Below are 18,469 nucleotides of genomic sequence, written 5' to 3' on the forward strand. Positions count from 1 at the left end.
TACGTACTGCCCTCTGGATCAGTGTTTCTCAACCTTCACCTTTCCGTTACCCCCACAATAAAGAAACACTTTTGCCGCGTTCAAATCAGAACTCTCAATTTTAAAAAAATACCTATTTCTTTTTTCACTTTCGATTCCTATTTTTAGCTCGAATGACTGGAACTGTGAAAACAAAACTGAAAGAGTCGCGGTATCATACCCGTATCGGTGAAATAGCTATTAATGCAAATTAAAAACTTTGATAGAATATAGAGGATACGTGTATATTTTTAAAAACGAGACTTACGTGAAACTGTATTCAATAAAAAAAACTACTTTTCAGTCTTTACGTTAGAAGCAGAATATACACAATAATTGATATAAAGTTTCACGAATTTTATTCTTTTTTCTAAAAGATGTAAATTAGCAAACTTGTTTCTCATTTTTCGTAATAGCCTTGGTGAATCCCGCTAATACATTCGCACAATTTTAAGGGTCTGTGAATCCTAGTTTGAGAAACGCTGCTCTAGACAATTTGAATCAACCTAACCTCACCTTACAGCGCGTGCATGTTTTTTATGTTTATACGAATCACAATTGCGATTGTAACGTAACGTTATTCGCGATATAATTGTGCTACGCAGAGATTGTTAAATTACAGAGGAAATCTTTAACTGTCGTTTACCGTTCATGCACGATTTTTTGAAACTCCTTCCGATGAGGCTCACGAGTTAACGTTCGTCGATGAAACTTTGAAGGTTATGCCGGCGATCTTTCACGATCCTCGTTTGCAACCGATAATCGCGATAATACGAATAAGCAATGGACGAGGCCTTAACTACACCGCCTACATTTCAATTGCATTTTTCCAAACAAATATATTGTGTTGAATTATCTCCGTACGAATGGTCTCAGCAATTAATTTGTATCGCTCTCGCCGAAGAAATCGTAATCGGTACGATTAAATTTCAGGTAAAGTCTTTCGAACTTTTTATCACGTATATATACATATACGCTCGAATTCCAAAGATAAAAGATAACTTCACTTGAAGTTTGGTCAAATTTGAAATAGAAATAATATTTGTTAACACACTATTTTAAATAGCGAACGTTGAAACAAATTTAAATAAAATAGGCACATTGAAAGACATATTTCATTTCATGTTACGTTTTATATAAATAGAAAGATTAATTTTATATAAATTTTTGTTTTGTTAATGAATTAAATATACTCCTGCTTTGACCACAGTGTATTGTTTTTATTTAAAGGATTAACATTTTTTTTTTATATTTCTAATACAAAGAAAGAAAACATTCATAATTATAATTTAAAATTAATTTCCTATAATATAATATAATAATAATTGTTACCTATATATATTCAGGATGAGGATGAGACTGTAGAAGATATTGCTTACAGTCCTTTTAGAACATTTTGTCATAGTGTTCGACCTCATGCTGTTGCTTGGAGTCCAGAAACCTCCCTGAGTGTTGTACCAAAAGTTCTTATGTTTTGTGTTGCTGGGGCAGATTTTAAAATAAGGTTATATAGCAGTGACATGACCAATGATACTGTACATGAGGTAAGATTGAAAAAAGTTAATTTGCGTATGGATTATTATCTATTTTATATTAATTGTCAATTCATTTTCTTGTTTAATATAAGATGAAAGGGCATAAAGATTATATAAACTCAATTTGTTATGAAACCGAAGGCGAGATATTGGCTTCAGTGTCTGATGATCATACATGTAAGCTTTGGGCTGTAAAAGAGGATGACGAATGCATTTCCACATTTTATTTAACATCTCCTGGAATGAGTATACGTTTTCACCCTGAAAAGTCTGGAAAGCTTCTCATAGGAGAAAAGAATGGACTGATTCACATGTATGATGTACGAAGTCAACAAGCAATAATGTCCTTAGATGCAGATGTTGTTCCCTTAATGTCAATTGATTGGGGACCAAATCCATTAAAAGTGGCTGGTATAGCTGCTGGAAAATTAATCCTTTGGGATATATCTAAACCTAGGTAGTCCAAATGAAACTAAATTAGAAACTGAACTGTAAAGGGGATTGATAAAGATTGCAAGTTTAATGAAAATATTTTTACTTCTAGCCCACCTCTAGAATTAAGACCCCTTCATATGGAAGGTGGATTAACGGTAAAATTTTCTCCAGCTTATGAATATTTTGTAGCAAGCATTGGCAGACCAGATAATTTATTAAAAGTTACAAATATAAGATCTGAACAAGAGGTAATTTGTGGTCAAGTCAAATTAATAGGTGGAATATCATGGCACTATAAATTACCATATATTTGTGCTACAAGTGACAGAGAAATTCGTTTTTGGAAGGTAACTTTGAATTAAAAATAACTAATGCTTTGGAATAAATGGTATTATTATTTCTTTACAAATAAAAATCGTATTTTTCTACTTTATTGTTATTGATAATATGTAAATATATTTATATTTATTTAATGTATAAATACCTTAATTAAAAATCGTATAAACGTAATTAGGAACTAGTATACTTAACCTTTTTTTGCTAAGTGATAAAAAAAAAATAAAGTAATACAATATTCGAGCATTCATCATTAGCATACACAAAATTAAATCAATTCATGACTCTATTCATGAGGTAGCATTTGTCCATGCTTTAGAAACAGTTCCTAGAAACTTAGTTTTAGTAGTTTCATCCGAGATCTTGTCAGCTAATTCATTTGCCTTGCTGTAAACCATGGCAGGGTTAGGAACACAAACTAATTCATCGACAAGCTGTTTCTTTTCAGTTTTTAACATGCTTAATTCGTGTACAAGAGATTCTGCATGTTCCTCATTTTTATCTTCTTCTTGCGTTTTACCTAACAATAAAATTAATATTAGTCTTTTTCAAAATTACAAAAATATAAGCTTCTTCAAATTAAGTATGTACTACTTATATTATTTACATAGAATAGAAGCTATTTGACTTTCCAATTTGGCAATGTCGTTCGTAATTGACCACTGCTTTACTCCTCGTTTGTTTAAAGCATCTTCGATCAAATTTTCTATTAAAGTGATGTAAATCTGGGTGTGGATATTCGTGGTTTCTATATCTACATTATCTATGAGCCAATTCAAAAACGCATAACATAAATAACCTCGTAAACCAGTTGATACAGGATAATCGGTTTTTGAATAAATGCTTTCTTCGTCCAATGGACTTGCAGCATCTAAATTTATAATAATTTCAATCAAGAAATTACTACGATTTTCAATATTTTTTCGATGCAATACTTCGAACTGAGCAACGGCGCCTAATGCTGTAACAATATGTTTTAACTGTTGTTGTTTCTCAGCAGAAACTATTGCCAACGCAATTTCATAGCTAACTGTCAACCATAACTGAAATTAAAATTGTTGGATATAATCATTATCCATTCCAAGCATATTTATTTGAGAGTATTAGTCTTACCATATGCTCGTTTTCTAGGGTATTACAAAAATTACTTTGACGTAAATCAGTGTAGTAAGAACTAGTATCTTCAAAAAGTTCTTTTAATTTTTGAAGTAATCCATAATTTAATTTTCCGTCCAACCACATTTGAATCGTGTCAAGCTTTATATCTTTCTCAATTATGTGTTCGAGTTCTTCAAGGGCTAATAAATGAACTTCACGATACTAGAATTAATTATTTCAACTCATATAAAGTATATCAAACTTAAAAAGAAAAATATGTTATGTAAACATACCCTGAGATACGGAAACTTCGCTATTATACTTCGAACTAAATCATACTCTGAATTTTTCATAGCTCCAGCTATTGCTTCCTCGGCTAAAGTTTTACTGAGAATGTCGTCGCTACATAAAAGTGCAATTTCGGATGCAGTTATTATAGAAGCTGGATCTTTACGACGTGTGAGATATTTTACTGTATCAGAAAACTCTCCTAATTTGGCATAACTAAAAATAAAATTAAAAAATCAGATATAATCCACTACAATTTGTAACTTGACAACTTACATGTATGCCGCTTCTTCGAATTGACATCTGCATACACTGTATTTTGCCCAATTTTTTAATACATTTATCAGGGTTGGATCATCTGATTCAAGTTTACATCTTGCAAGAACGTAAGCTTCTTTATACAAATTCGCATCTTGAAATACTTCTATAGCTTTGTATGTTTTATGTATGCAAAGTAAATAAGATACTGCTTTATAAGGATTACCTTCGCTTACCAATTGATACGCGTACAGTTCACACATTTCTTTCCATGTTCTAAAATTTGTAATTATTGGATTTGTTTCACAGTGATTCTAATTAAATTTTATTAGCTGTATAAATATAATAGCATACTTCATCGAAAGACTAACTGAAAGTGAAATAATAAAGTCATTGAGACGTTTTTCTTTGGCAGCTTTCTCTAAATTTTGTTTGAGATTGTCACACCATACGTCCATCTCTGTTGCTACATTATGTCTGTTTTCCTCGATATGGCCAAATTCTATTTATCGATAAGAAATTTTAAAAGATATATGGCGTCATTAAATATATTATTTTACTTAATAAGCAACTTACTTTCATTGGCCAAAAATGTCATAAAATCTTCTTTTTCCGAAAATAATGGTGTCATATAATAGAAAGTGTCCGGACTTTGTTCATCGCTTACATTTTCATTTTGCGAGTTCTTTACAATGTTTATGAGAGAATTAAGCAAAACTGTTTTATCATTCATTGTTTTAGTACTTTTTGCAAAATATGGCATTCGATTACCTTTCTTCTTTTTTATTTCTACTGCCGACACTGTCTTCGAGTCTGAAATTCAAAATTAACAAAAGTTCATTGTTCATATTACGGTAATAATATTTTAATAATGCATTTGTAAAAATCATTTTTGTACTTTGTGCAGTTTGAGGAACATTTGAAATCGAACACTCTAACATAGTATCAACTAATTCTGCTACGCTATTTCGAGCCGAAACGTCCACGGTCATATTTATTTTGTTTTGCTTCTTTTTATCTTGTTTTGTAGATTTTTTATGAACTTTTTCTTTGGGCAAAGTGGCACTGTTACAAGCGATTTTCCATATTCGTACTGTGAAATCTCCAGAGCCAGTTATAATGTAATCAGGATCAAGTGGACTCCATATACAACATAGTACTGGACCACAATGTCCTGTATAAGTAGCTATCAACTCTTGTGTTTCAACATTCCATACCTAAAAAACCAATAATTCTTGTATTAAGCATTTCCAGTGTCCGTATTTGAATAGTATTTTTATATCTTAAAAATGATCGTACCTGTGCGGTATGGTCATAACTTCCCGATATCAATTGTCCGCTAATATATGGACTCCAAGCTAAACAAACAACATTCTGAATATGTCCGGTTAGGCTAGCTACAATTTCATGCACCTTATAAGAATCACACTTTTTCTCATTATCATTTTCCGTGGCATTTTCTAATTTTGTTAAATGATCCACGAAATTGGATAGATCTATTATAATTATTGTAGTCGATTTAAAGGCAACAGCTACATAATTTTTCAATGGAGAATACATCGAATCTGTTGCCGTGCTCTCAGGATGCCACACCAAGCAGTGTACCATTACTGAAGAAAGTTTAACATATCCGCACAGCTCGAATTTGCGATTAAGAAAATAAATTGATCCATTTTCAAATCCTACTGCTAAGCAAGAAAAATCTGGCTTCCAAGAAAATTCTGTACATTCCATTTTCAATACGGACGTTGGTTCTTGATTTGGCTTTCCCTGATCATAGAATACAAGTTCTCCTTCCGCACAGGAATACAAAACATGCTGCTTACTCTCTGGATGAGGACCCCAACTAATAGTATATACCGTATTTCTGTGATATTGTCTGTACAAAATGGGCTTGTTGCCATTTGTATCAAAGACACCAATTCGACCTTCGTCAGTTGCATATGCTAGCAAATTTTCCTTTTCAGGATGCCATGATATCTATGTACAATGTAATTGTATCGTATTATACGATTTTAAGTATAAGTATTAAGAATATATTCTTACCGTGCGAATCTTTCCCTTAATCTTTTGCCATAAATAAGTTATATCAAATGAAGTGCTATGCGTTTCTGACAAATTCCATATACGTAACATTCCATCCCCAACTCCAAAAGCAATTCGAGAAGTGTCAAATGGACAGGCAGCAATGCAATAAACATACGCACTTTGCGTGAAAATATCATGTTCCGTTTCAACGTTATTTTCTTTAATACTACAGCAAATAACTCTACGATCTTGTGCCAAAGTCCAAATTTTAAGCCTTTAATTGATTAGAAACACGCTAAATTATGACAACTTTATACAGTGCATTTTGTAATTAATTTTTTATTAGAAACCTGTGTTTGACTCTCCAATCTTCTCTCAAATTGTCTTGTATAGTCGGTACGTGTGCAATACAAAATAAACCCCTAGTATGATATGCATGTATTAACTGGCAAGCAGGTTTATTCTTCATTATTGTTGATAAATTCCAAGAAAGTAATTCACCCCAAGAGGAACTTGTAAGTAACAGGTTAGGCTCTACCCAACGAACTGCAGTCCAATTACCTACTGATGAGTTTAATTTGCTTCTATGTTGATGAGAATCAAGAGGTCCTACAGGTAATGGAATTGTCATTTCATATCGTCTGTCTCCACCAGCTCTCCAAATAAAAATTGATCTATATGTTAAAGTTGTTAAAAATTATAATTATACTCAGGAATGGCTAGAATGTATTTCAGAAAGTATTCAAGGAATTTTCAAGATCTTTTTGCATTACCTATCTTTTCCTCCTGATGCTAAAAGTAAATCTATATTCTGACTTTTATTTATAACATTCTCTTTTGAAGGGCACCACGATAAACTAACTATCTCTGTATCATGTCCTCTCAGTTTATAAACTGTTTGCCATTTCCTTTGAAAATTGACAATATAGATTAAACCATTCTTAGAACCCACAGCAACAAGGTGTCGATCATGAGGACAAGAGGCAAGACAAGTAGGTGTCATCTTTCCTAATAATATAGAAGAGATAGTATCAAAGAAAACATTCCAAGAAAACACATAACCATCAGAGCTTGCAAAATATACAACAAAGGGATCTTGATAGGACCAATCTACACCTATCGCTTGTTTGTCCTAAAAGAAAAAGAAAGTTTGAATTGCCATGCTACATAACTAAAGCATATTTATATATATATATATTATTTATATATTATATATATACTTACAGTTGCAAGGGAATGACTGAATGCCATAGACAATGTTTCTACATTCCATATTTTAACTGTATTATCATCGCCAATGGAAGCCACTAAGTTGTCGGTTACTTGTTCAAATGGAGGAGTAAAAGCAAGATATGATACTCTGTCTTTGTGAGCATGTTTAATAATGGAATACTGTAATGTTCTTTCACCTTCGTTGTACTTAGCAACAATAATTGCATTTCTACCACCCCATGCAACAGTTCCATTAAAAGAACAAGCAAGAATATTACTTAAGTACCAATTTGGAGAGGGAGGTAATGTAGTTTCATTCATTTTCGTATGCTGAAATATATACAGAAACCACTTTAAAAGTAAAACATGAACAATCATATGTTTGTATTGTTTTGAGGTTAACCGGCATTTAACCGCTTAAGGACCATTCTTGAATATACTCGGGTGAAAATAAATACGATTTATGGTATGTAGAAACGCAGATTACAGATGGACAACCCTGTGTAAATTTTTGTAAAACTTGATAAAACAAACATACGTACAGCATAAAATAGCGTAAATTTCTCTCATAAAGTTATCGGTGTCGGTCAGTGTCGGTTTGGTGTCTGTGGTAGAAATGACACAAAAGAGAGTATCGGTACTATATAGTACTACTTGTGGAACAAACAATCCCCAATTAAACTGTCAAGCTAAATAAACGCTCGACACGCATATTTAAACTGAAATATCCGCTATACAGTAGTAATTTCGTTACTTTCTTTGTTATGATTAGTTTAATTTCAGTTCACAGAGAAATTCAACAAAAAGTATTCGTAAAAAGTATATCTCGAACTCTTCGTAATATAACCCCAAAGTGTGAAAGTGACTGCGTAGTTAGAAAAGTAGCTATTTGGAATTCTCAAGAATCAGGTTTGACATGCATATTTATTTGTAATCGATGTCTTAATTTGTCTGATCAAACATCGTAAAGAGTTTTACGCTTATCGTCAAATTCGTAACAAAATATGATCTAACTTTTGCCTTATTGCATTCGTTATGGGACAAGTATACAGACTCTACAGTAGAACCTCAATAATTACAGAAAATCGAGGCTGAAAGCATCCTGGAATAATTAAGGTAATGAATCCAAGTAGTTTGCACAGCATATCTTGTTCCACGTGTGACGATATGGGAAGTTGAAAGTGCTTTTAATTTTCCCGCAAATATCGAAGTTCTATCAATTTCCATTCTCGGGTCTGTCAGCTGTCTCCCTCCAGCGGAAGTTGAGTCTAACCTCATTTCCTACCTTTTTGGAGGGAAAATGTTTATAACATAAGACACTAAATTTTAAGCTCTCTTCGCTCGTAGTCGTAAAACAGTCAAATTTGTTTATGGACGATTCGTTTCGAAAAATTCTTAATTTTACTATACCCTAGTCCAATATACGTATTATACTTAAATTACAAGCCTTTATATCTGTTCATGGAAGGAGAGTTCCTCTGGGTCAATGTCGAGCGATAATATTTTTGCATATTTCAAACAAATCGAATGAATAAGCTTTAGAATGCTGAAAAGATAACGCAGGCCAAACAAAGTCATGAATCATGAATCATGACTAATATGGGTATGAAATGCGATTATAAAGTCAGTGCTAACGTAAGCGACAGACAATTAATATAGTTAATTTGTGCTCGGGAGAAGTTCAAATGTCAGTATATTTCAGCGATACTTAACGAAAATTCGGGACAAACAATACTATAAGACATTTTTCGTGACATTTCGTAACGTCGAGTGTCTGAGTTTCGTTGTTTGTGCACAAGTTTCAGAATGAAGAATTTCGTCGTCGTATTTGTGCTGTTGTGCATCACATTTCCTTTCGCAAATGCGGAAGGTTTCTTTAAAAACCTATTCGGTAGTTCCAATCGAAACGATCCAAACGACAACCTCGACACGGTGAGTTTCATGGTATTCGTTGATATTTTTATAAATAATTAAGCAAATTGAGCAAATAAATTCTGTTCTTACTGATTACTTTTTCGTAACGCGCTGTAATTCCGAAACATAAGAACGTGCAACTCAGGATGCAAATAGGCAAATTGATCTGAATTTAGATTTCTAGGAGCTTAGCCTGATAATATCTGGTAATGCATTAAATTAGAAAAAATTATGCTCGTTAGAAAGAAATTCGGGATTGTGAAAGTTTCGATAAATTTACGGTGCTCCACTTTACGCGGAACGTAATTGTATCTTTGTTTACATCGAAGAATTCTATTATATTATCTATCCAAAGGCAGATATTTTCAATCATAATCGATCTACAGGGTGTCCCAAAAATGTTGGAGATCCTTGAAGGGGGTAGTTCGGTAGGTGATTTGAAACAACTTTTTCCTTAGCGAAATTGTTGTCCGGGCTTCGTTGAGGAGATAGTAACGGAAAACGCTGACCAATCAGAGCGCGCGTATATCGTTGGAGCGGCCGCGGTAGCATATGAGCGAAGCCGGCTAGCGCGTAGCCTACGCTCAACCGGCATCCTCGGGCTCTGATTGGTCAGTGTTTTCCGTTAATATCTCCTCAACGAAGCCTCGGACAACAATTTCGCTAAGGAAAAAGTTGTTTCAAATCACCTATCGAACCACCTCTTTCAAGGTGTTACAACATTTTTGGAACACCCTGTATAACGACCTTGAATGTTCTTCGACCATAGGTCACTGTGATCGATGGACATACCACGTAATACGTATATTATATTATACGACATATTAGAACGCTCTATTAGAAGATAAATAGAAAAAGTGTATCGTTCCATCTAAAAAAAGAAGGAGAAAAAAAAATAGAGTTGACCTTCGTATCTCCTTACCACCTTCACTCGATGAAAAACTACTCGTATCAGATTATGTCTACCTTGAGATCAAGCAAGACTTGTCCGAGGCATGTTTACCTCCCATCAAACGCAAACGAGTTATTCAGGTGGCTTGTTTTAAGTATCTCGGCCTGTATAAAAAATATTTCGCTAACGTATAACGTCTAAAGAAAAACGTTCTAGAATTTGGCTGAAACGATTCGTACAATTCTTAATTCTTAAGATACGTTATTCGTTGTAGTTGCAAATGATAAGAAGGGATGGCTACGAAGCAGAGGCGCATATTGTGCAAACGGAAGATGGTTACCTGCTGACTGTGCATCGGATCCCAGGGAAACAGGGATCCCCCGCGATCTTTATGCAACACGGTTTATTAGGTAGCTCGGCGGATTGGGTTTTAGTCGGAAGAAACAAGTCTCTAGGTACATAAACGCAAAGATTGTATCTACTTAAAAAAGATCGATATACGTGAAATTAAAAAGCTACGATGGTGGTACTTTCAAAGGTTCATTTTTCCTTTTATATTTTTACGTATCGATAACAATTGTCTACTATTGTCTCGTTTCCTATTGTAGCGTACTTATTAGCTGACCAAGGTTACGATATATGGTTTGGAAATGCGCGGGGCAATACTTACTCGAGAGGGCACATTAGTTTGTCCGATAACGACCTAAAATTTTGGGACTTCAGGTACTTGTAACAAATCATTAGAGTAACGAAAATATCTGACAACGATCGGAGCATTCATGTTTGTCATATATGCACACCACTTTTGTGTGAAAATAAGCACTTCCGTTCTGATTATTTCTCGACAAATGACATTGCGTTGTAAATGTTTATTTAGTTGGCATGAATTAGGGGTTTATGATCTACCAGCGATGATCAACTACGTTGCAAAATTAAAAGGGTACTTGAAAGCGTACATTGGATTTTCGATGGGTACAACGGGTTTCTACGTAATGGCGACCGAACGACCGGAAATGTTGATACTGATAAAATCGGTGTACCATCTTGCCCCGGTGGCATATGTGAAACACATAAAAGGTGCCGTAAAATACTTATCACCGATTGCATTCGACATAAAGGTAAAGCAAGCACTCCAACAATCGAAAAACGAATTTTCTTCATTCGATACGAACAACCTGTTTAAACGACCGTTGTTTATTTTTCATTTAAAATATTAGACGGCTTTATTGCTGCTTGGGAATGGCGAATTCACGCCGCAAAATTTCTTGATGAAGATGTTAGAAAAATATTTATGCTTTCGCTTCGCGTTGGAAGAAAGAATATGCGCTAATACGATATTCCTCCTGTTGGGCTTCGATCAAAAACAATTCAATTACGTAAGCATAATTTTTACGCTGCTAATCGAGTACGAGAATTTTTTTCTTTTTTTATTTAAGTTTCCATCAATTGCAGGCGCTACTACCTTCGATCGCGAATCATGTGCCAGCTGGCACATCTCTCAAGACGGTGTTCCATTATGCTCAACTAGTTGAATCGGGATACTTTAGGCAATACGATTATGGCCCTGAGAAAAATATGCAGATTTACAATAGCACCGAGCCGACCAGTTACGATTTATCAAAAATCACGAAACCGATCGTATTATTTTGGGCTCAAAACGATTGGTTATCCGACCGCGATGTACGTATAACGCAAAATTGAGCAAAGTATAATCGATGGAAGAGATACCAAGGAATGTTCGGAATATGTATAATCTTGAGCGTTACGTCTTTATAAGTTTCCCGTATCTCTTCCAACGACCGCAGAGTTTCTACAACTGATGAAAATTCCTTTTCCAGGACGTGACGAAGTTAGAAAACGAGGTATCGCATAAACCGATAAAGTACACCGTACCATTTCCAGATTTCAATCATATAGACTTCCTATGGGCTGTGAACGTTTCCAAATTGGTTTACGAACCGTTGGTCGATATGATAAATAATAAATGATCGTTTCTAACGCATCGATAGCATAAGTTAATCTTAAAACCAAATTCTACAAAGTATTATTATCGAATAGTAGCCCGTTTATTGTATTATTGTCTCGTGGAATAAAGCTTTTTATGCAAATATTTATTTTTCACAAATATGTATACATATTAATTATATTATTATTACATGCGAAATATGTTAATTATAAGCGAAAGACGTCGTCGTTAGAGGATTGTCAGTTTTACTCTGTGCACCAAAACCGTGAAGAACATAGTAATGTTTACATAGATACAACGTACACGTTTAATTAACATTAGATCGATAGGTAAGAGTTGCATTTCTTATGAAGAAATACGGCCACCTAAAGTTAACATAGCGATGCGAGCTGTAACAACATAGTATCGAGAATAAATGTCAAGCGAAATGAATGCTAATCACGAGAAACGACACGTTGATTTCGACTAGTTCTGAAATTACAGCACAAAGAACAGTGTTTCTCAAACTCCCGATCGCAACTTGAGGAACCCTGCGCCAGGCTGCTTTACGTTCATCCAAACCAATAATTACTCTGTTTGATGTTGTAGTTGCAATTGATAAGGAAGAACGGTTATCCAGCCGAAGCTCATACCATAGCGACGAAAGATGGTTACTTGCTGACGCTGCATCGGATTCCAGGGAGATCTGGGGCCCCTGCGGTCTACTTGCAGCATGGCATATTCGGCAGCTCTGCGGATTGGGTTGTCCTTGGGAGAGGCAATGCTCTTGGTACAGGGATGCTATGATAAATTCTCAGAAGTAGATATGTTATTATTGTAGTATCCGCGCCTTCGGTACCCAACAACAAGGAGTCAAACGAGAACACGAAACGTAGGGTACAGGATTGGTCGCGTAGGTAAAGCGGTCGATTGTGGATCCGAGGATCGTGGATTCGAATCCCCGTGGCTTATTTTTCGTTTAGACTCCTACATTATGCGTATTCGTACGAAAGAATAATAAAGCGTTCTTAACACTTGCATCCTTAAACTAACAAATACTACGTACTACTAATGCGTTTTGCTATTATAGCTTACCTATTAGCTGATCAGGGTTACGATGTATGGCTTGGAAATTTGCGCGGTAATACTTATTCCAAGGGACATATTTCCCTGTCCCCTAAGGACTCCACTTTTTGGGATTTCAGGTATTACGAAAAAGTCAGCTTTCCATCATTGTATCGCACAGTGAAAAAATAACATAGTCGATTATGGTTTATGGGAGGAATGTTGAGGAAAATACTTGAATAATAGATCCGAGCTAACTGTTTCTCTTGTGCTATCTATTGGGCTGTCTGGAAAGTCCATGCCGATTTTTAGTAAGCGGTACAGGTCTGAATACGTCGAAATGGTTGAAAACAAATAACATGTGTACACTCCTTAAAAGGTGCAAAGGTTGTGGAACAAAATAGTACATGTATAATTCAATAAATATGCATCAATATTCAAATATGCCTTTGAAGTTTTCTTAAAAATAGACACGAACTTTCCGGACAACCCAATAATTTGTTTGTTTGGGTATCTGGATAAAATAAGGGCGAATCTGAAAATGTTCTTCTTTAACGCGTCACTGTTTTCACGTTAACGAATGTACAATCAAGGATAATATTTTATAATTATTTCTTCAGCTGGCATGAATCAGGCGTTTACGATCTACCAGCTACGATCACCCACATTACCGATTTGAAGAACGATACTTTGCACGCCTATGTGGGGTACTCCATGGGTTCGACATGCTTTTTCGTAATGGCTAGCGAACGGCCTCAAGTAGTAAATCTGCTGCGATCGGCGTACAGTCTTGCTCCAGTCGCGTACATGAAGCATTTGAAAAGCCCCGCGCGATACTTGGCTCCGTTTCGAAACATTATCAAGGTAAACCGAACAACTGTTATAACTTATCGAGTAAAAATGCATCGCTCGCTTAATTAAGAGAACACGTTTCTAGATAATTCAGGGAACCGACCGAATACCACGCGTCAGAAGTGTATTATACGGAGTGTCTCGATATAAATTATAAATGACTAACTATTGGTTTTACGAGATACATAGATATGCATTTACATTATTCGTAAACCTGTCTCGATTAACTTTCAGAAGTTCGTCCAGCTGATAGGTAAAGGCGAAGTCCCTGCGATGAATTATCTCATGAAGTACGCGCTAAAATATTTATGTTACTTCGAAGCTATCAGAAATAATATTTGCACGAAGATGATGCTTCTCGCTGTTGGTTTCGAAGCGCCATTATTTAATTCCGTGAGTACAAAAGTTACGTATCTTTATCGCGTGTACTACTACAATTAGTTTTCTCGTCACCTGTCGCAGACGTTGCTGCCTTTGATTTTCAACCATGTGCCTGCTGGGACGTCGATCAAGGCCTTCACTCATTACAGTCAAGAAATTATATCGGGATACTTTAGGCAATACGACTATGGCGAACAGAGAAATATCGAAATTTACAATAGCGTTGAACCTCCTAGATATAACTTATCGACGATCGCGATACCGAACACCTTCATTTACGCCCAAAACGATTGGCTGTCCAATACTATTGTAAGCGTTTCGTATAGTTCTCGATGATTACATCCCGCTACTAACGTGAATTTCACTTTCAGGACGTTATGAGGCTAGCCAACGAGTTACCAGAAAAGCCACATATGTATAAAATACCATATAAGAAATTCAATCATATAGATTATGTGTGGGGTTCTGATACTCCTAGATTAGTGTACAAAAAGTTGATCGACATGATGAAGGATCGATTATAACAGCGAGAGAAGAAATTGTATCGATTTAATCTTTTTCCAGAATATGAATCAGTTTGAATAAAAATTGTAAAATTCTTTGCAGAGTTCTAAAACGCATACGCATTAATGCGTGTCCTTTGGAGTTATCTAGCCATTAACATATTTAGAAATGTCTCTTGTCAAGAATTTACGGTTAGTCACTCGTCACCTATCCGCGAGTACACACGTTGCTTGTTTGTTTTCGCTGACATTGAATCTTATTAACGTACGGTAGAAGTACGGTGATAGGTATTTTCTTCTTTCTTCTATTACCACATAAAAAGAAGGTATACAAAGAATTCGAGTTATTCGTATCAATTATTTATGAATCGCGAAGAATGTTAAACGATAGCTCGACATGCGGTGAATTTATTAAGGAAGAAACGACAAGATTTTAAAACATTCGTTGCGTAGCCTTTTCCGATGTGGAGAAATTATGTTAAATAGAAAATTACTCGACTCTTGACTAGATACAAGATAAAATCTAACTTGAAAATTTGAATTGAAGTTTCGCGATGTCGTGTGTTCCACGAATGGAAACTTTTGGGTCGAACACTCTCTATTCTTTATACAGGATACATCGAACGTGTAAATGACTGGACGTGAATAATCTGTTCGACGGATCGATTCGGTGGTGCATCCTGAATATAAACCCAACTTAGGCATTTGTCGTTCACCAGTGTTACGTAAAAAGTATTGATGTCATAATCCACCGATCGTCCTACAAAGCCATGGCCTACTTGGTTAAATTTCAGACAAATTTCTATTCCAGACGACCAAATATCGATGTATCGAATAATAAACCAATTTTGCAACAACGTTTCGTTTTGCGTCTTTGCTGGATTCTCGATTCCTCGATCCCGATGTTAGATATCTAGAAATATTTGTTTATTTATATTCCACGATTATGATTATATTCCCCGATGATGATGATTAGATTCTACGATCTAAAAAAAAACTCCTTAATGCTATCGGAACGAATACGAAATATTTATTTCCTTGTGTTCCACTGTTAGGAAACCCTTGAAAACGTTTGACACAGGTGTGGCCATTCTCAAGGTATCATCGGAGTTACGGTTGGCGAGTATTCTAGAATCAGTGTCGATGGGTTCTGCTAACGATTGTGCAATGGAAAAATACTGTTGGAATCCGAGGGTCCCTCGGGGATACTCCAAGGATTAACTTTACATACGGGCTTTGAATTTTATCATGCGTGCCCGTGGAACATCCTCGTTGCGTCACTTGGCAAAAAAGGCGAGTGTCTTCGATTTATTCGCGATCGCTTTTCCGCCGATCGGATCGACGACGAGAGACGTTATCGCGCGTGCCTGACGAAACGAGAAGAAAATTGTCAGAGTGTGGGGAAGAAAGACAAGGCCGTTCGTTGAGAAAGTTGCCCCGTAACAGGATTTTACAGGCCGGAAACCATTAAATTCTTCGATGATTCTCGGGGGTGGACGACGCAACTCTTCTTTCAGACACAGATTAATTTCGTTACGATTGTAATTATGTTAAGAAGCGTTAGGTCGTGACACTGTCGCAGAAGTTGTACATCTTGGAAAATGTTCTATTCGAGGAAGAACGAGTTCGACGACCCATGACTGGAGGTCATTCAAGTTCATTCAAGGTCAAACACTGATACTTTTCTAGCTGAACATTTCTAAAACAGTTAGTTTACCTTATGTATAACTTAGACATTCGTAATTGGAACATTACGTTACTCGAGTGAATTGTAACAAAAAAATCTTGATAATACTGTTTACAGAAGTGAAATGAACCATCGTGTCTTCTTCGCATCGTATTCCATCTCGAATGTGTAATATTCTACGATAAAATGTATATTACATTGTAATAAAAGCACGGCAGAGAAGTAGATTGACGTGGAAATAGAAAGTAGATGCGAAGAAGCAAGAGGAAACGTAGTAGAGGAGCAGAAGAGAGCAAAATTGATCGATACAGTCGGGAAAAATTATTCGATGAACAAATAGTAAATATTAGGTAATACTAGGAAATCGAGTATATATTATCGTATTTCACCAAGTGCGTGGGAGATCGAAGAAAATAAATTTTCCATTACCTTCTCGTTGTAGAGCTATAAACAAAATGAAATATGATCACTGATAAGTTTGCACTAGTCTCGACACTTTGACGAGAAGTGGCTTTCCGTTTATCTCTAACAACGCTATAACCACGTATGCAAAATAGCTTACCAGTTGCCATCAACTGCAAGAATTCTACTGAGAAGTGACAATATTGCGACATGATATTTTTTTAATTAGCGTATCTTATAAACTTGTTGTAGGTTTTATTGCGCATCATCGCATATTTCTTAATATTTTACCGTTATACGATATTGCGACGAAAGCTAGAAAGATGAATGAAAATCAGAACAAACTTCACAAGTCGTAAAAAGTTGAGAAACACTGCCGAAAATGATTCGTGCAAGTGCTTCTATTATATGTATTGTATAACAAGTTTACAGAAACTTCCACATGAGTACGCTACTTGATGATATTTTTTATTTAAACCGAGATTCATTTTGTACGATTCTCTCCTCATATGCACTTTAATTATCTCTAACAGTTATAATTTACAATTATAAGATTTTTCATAATCCTATAGGTATTAAATAGTTTACCATTCAAAGGTATTCCGTGAAACAAACAATTTCGTTAAGCTCCTTCGCCACGGAAGGTCGTTACATTTAATGTTTACAAAAGCTATGCCTATTGAGTTAATAATTAGTTTGTACTTCCTTGTATACACGATCCCATGAGAACGCACATTCTTAGTTTACTTTCGTTCTTCACGTTGCATACGACAAAACAACATCGAAAAAGAGTACAAAACACGAATCAAGAATAATTGGCTTATCATTAAGGATATACACAATCGTTTTTCAGAAATTTGTAAATAATTAGCAGCGGTTGAACGAGAGGCTTGTACAGAAAAGCATCCACCGTATATGGAGGATGATATCCGACTTTACATAATTTGTAAATCATATCATTACGATCTTTGTCGAATAATGAACATTGCCAGATAACATGGTTGAGATCTTGCTCTGAACAACCACGCTTGCAGTCAGAATAGTGACTCGCACGACATCTATTAGTCCAGTATGTATTACTTATTAATAAAACGAAAGAAACTTTTGGGACAACCTAATACAAATACATTGTCCCGTAACAATTTTGCCCAGAGAATGTATATTGCGTTATGGATTATCGCGATAGTTGAACTCGAAACTTACGATTGTTGTCGGCCATTGTTTGCTCTCGTCGAGCGGAAAGGGGTAGATTCGCTACGTCGTACGTATCGATAGTTTAGATATCGATATTATCGATGTAGGAAGCAAGTATGGCGGTTTGAGAGGCACTGGTTTATTCGGCGAAGGTAGGTTAGCCACCGTCCGCGCGCGAACAATACGAAACTTGGCGAGGACGAAACCGAAGGCGGGTGCGCAAACACGATTTTCATTGTACCATTTTCATCGACGCCAACGAACAAAGTCGCGAGACACGCACGTGCGTGCGTGGCCGCTTCTGCGGCGGGTCCGCGTGTGCGGCGCGGAGCGGAGCGGAGCGGCGAGACGAGGCGAGGTGAGGCTGGCAATACAGAAAAGCTACGGGCAGAAGGAACAAAAGGAGCAGAAGGAGAACAGGAGGAA

The 18,469-nt window shown here is 35.8% G+C and overlaps 3 protein-coding genes across 5 annotated transcripts; 2 read left to right on the forward strand and 1 right to left on the reverse strand.

The window, feature by feature from the left end:
- Nucleotides 1–534: 534 nt before the first annotated feature.
- Nucleotides 535–2,416, forward strand: LOC128887332 (nucleoporin Nup37). The gene is made up of 4 exons (XM_054143120.1): nucleotides 535–951; nucleotides 1,365–1,562; nucleotides 1,646–2,010; nucleotides 2,098–2,416. The coding sequence occupies exons 1-4, from the start codon at nucleotides 802–804 to the stop codon at nucleotides 2,348–2,350; spliced, it is 966 nt and encodes a 321-aa protein (XP_053999095.1). The 5' UTR covers nucleotides 535–801; the 3' UTR covers nucleotides 2,351–2,416.
- Nucleotides 2,364–18,191, reverse strand: LOC128887318 (gem-associated protein 5). 3 transcript variants are annotated; one of them, XM_054143082.1, is made up of 14 exons: nucleotides 18,053–18,191; nucleotides 7,221–7,538; nucleotides 6,770–7,128; nucleotides 6,347–6,670; nucleotides 6,015–6,270; nucleotides 5,268–5,948; nucleotides 4,867–5,185; nucleotides 4,545–4,781; nucleotides 4,323–4,470; nucleotides 3,987–4,244; nucleotides 3,716–3,926; nucleotides 3,438–3,644; nucleotides 2,932–3,367; nucleotides 2,364–2,844 (listed from the first exon to the last, which is right to left on the reverse strand). In XM_054143082.1, exons 2-14 carry the CDS (start codon nucleotides 7,527–7,529, stop codon nucleotides 2,615–2,617), a joined length of 3,975 nt encoding a protein of 1,324 aa, XP_053999057.1. In that variant the 5' UTR covers nucleotides 7,530–7,538; nucleotides 18,053–18,191; the 3' UTR covers nucleotides 2,364–2,614. The 3 variants fall into 3 exon arrangements, with proteins under 3 accessions (XP_053999057.1, XP_053999058.1, XP_053999055.1); XM_054143083.1 differs by lacking the exon at nucleotides 18,053–18,191 and adding an exon at nucleotides 7,751–8,114 and having other exon boundaries at nucleotides 3,124–3,367; XM_054143080.1 differs by lacking the exon at nucleotides 18,053–18,191 and adding an exon at nucleotides 7,751–8,114.
- On the forward strand, nucleotides 8,712–15,617 carry LOC128886773 (uncharacterized). Its single transcript, XM_054141936.1, has 13 exons — nucleotides 8,712–9,140; nucleotides 10,289–10,469; nucleotides 10,623–10,737; nucleotides 10,892–11,132; nucleotides 11,232–11,390; nucleotides 11,467–11,694; nucleotides 11,853–11,993; nucleotides 12,569–12,749; nucleotides 13,050–13,164; nucleotides 13,645–13,888; nucleotides 14,111–14,269; nucleotides 14,339–14,566; nucleotides 14,629–15,617. The coding sequence occupies exons 1-13, from the start codon at nucleotides 9,015–9,017 to the stop codon at nucleotides 14,779–14,781; spliced, it is 2,271 nt and encodes a 756-aa protein (XP_053997911.1). The 5' UTR covers nucleotides 8,712–9,014; the 3' UTR covers nucleotides 14,782–15,617.
- Nucleotides 18,192–18,469: the final 278 nt, after the last annotated feature.

This window comes from Hylaeus anthracinus, unplaced genomic scaffold (assembly GCF_026225885.1).
Source record: "Hylaeus anthracinus isolate JK02 unplaced genomic scaffold, UHH_iyHylAnth1.0_haploid 11985, whole genome shotgun sequence".
Taxonomy (NCBI): Eukaryota; Metazoa; Arthropoda; class Insecta; order Hymenoptera; family Colletidae; genus Hylaeus; species Hylaeus anthracinus.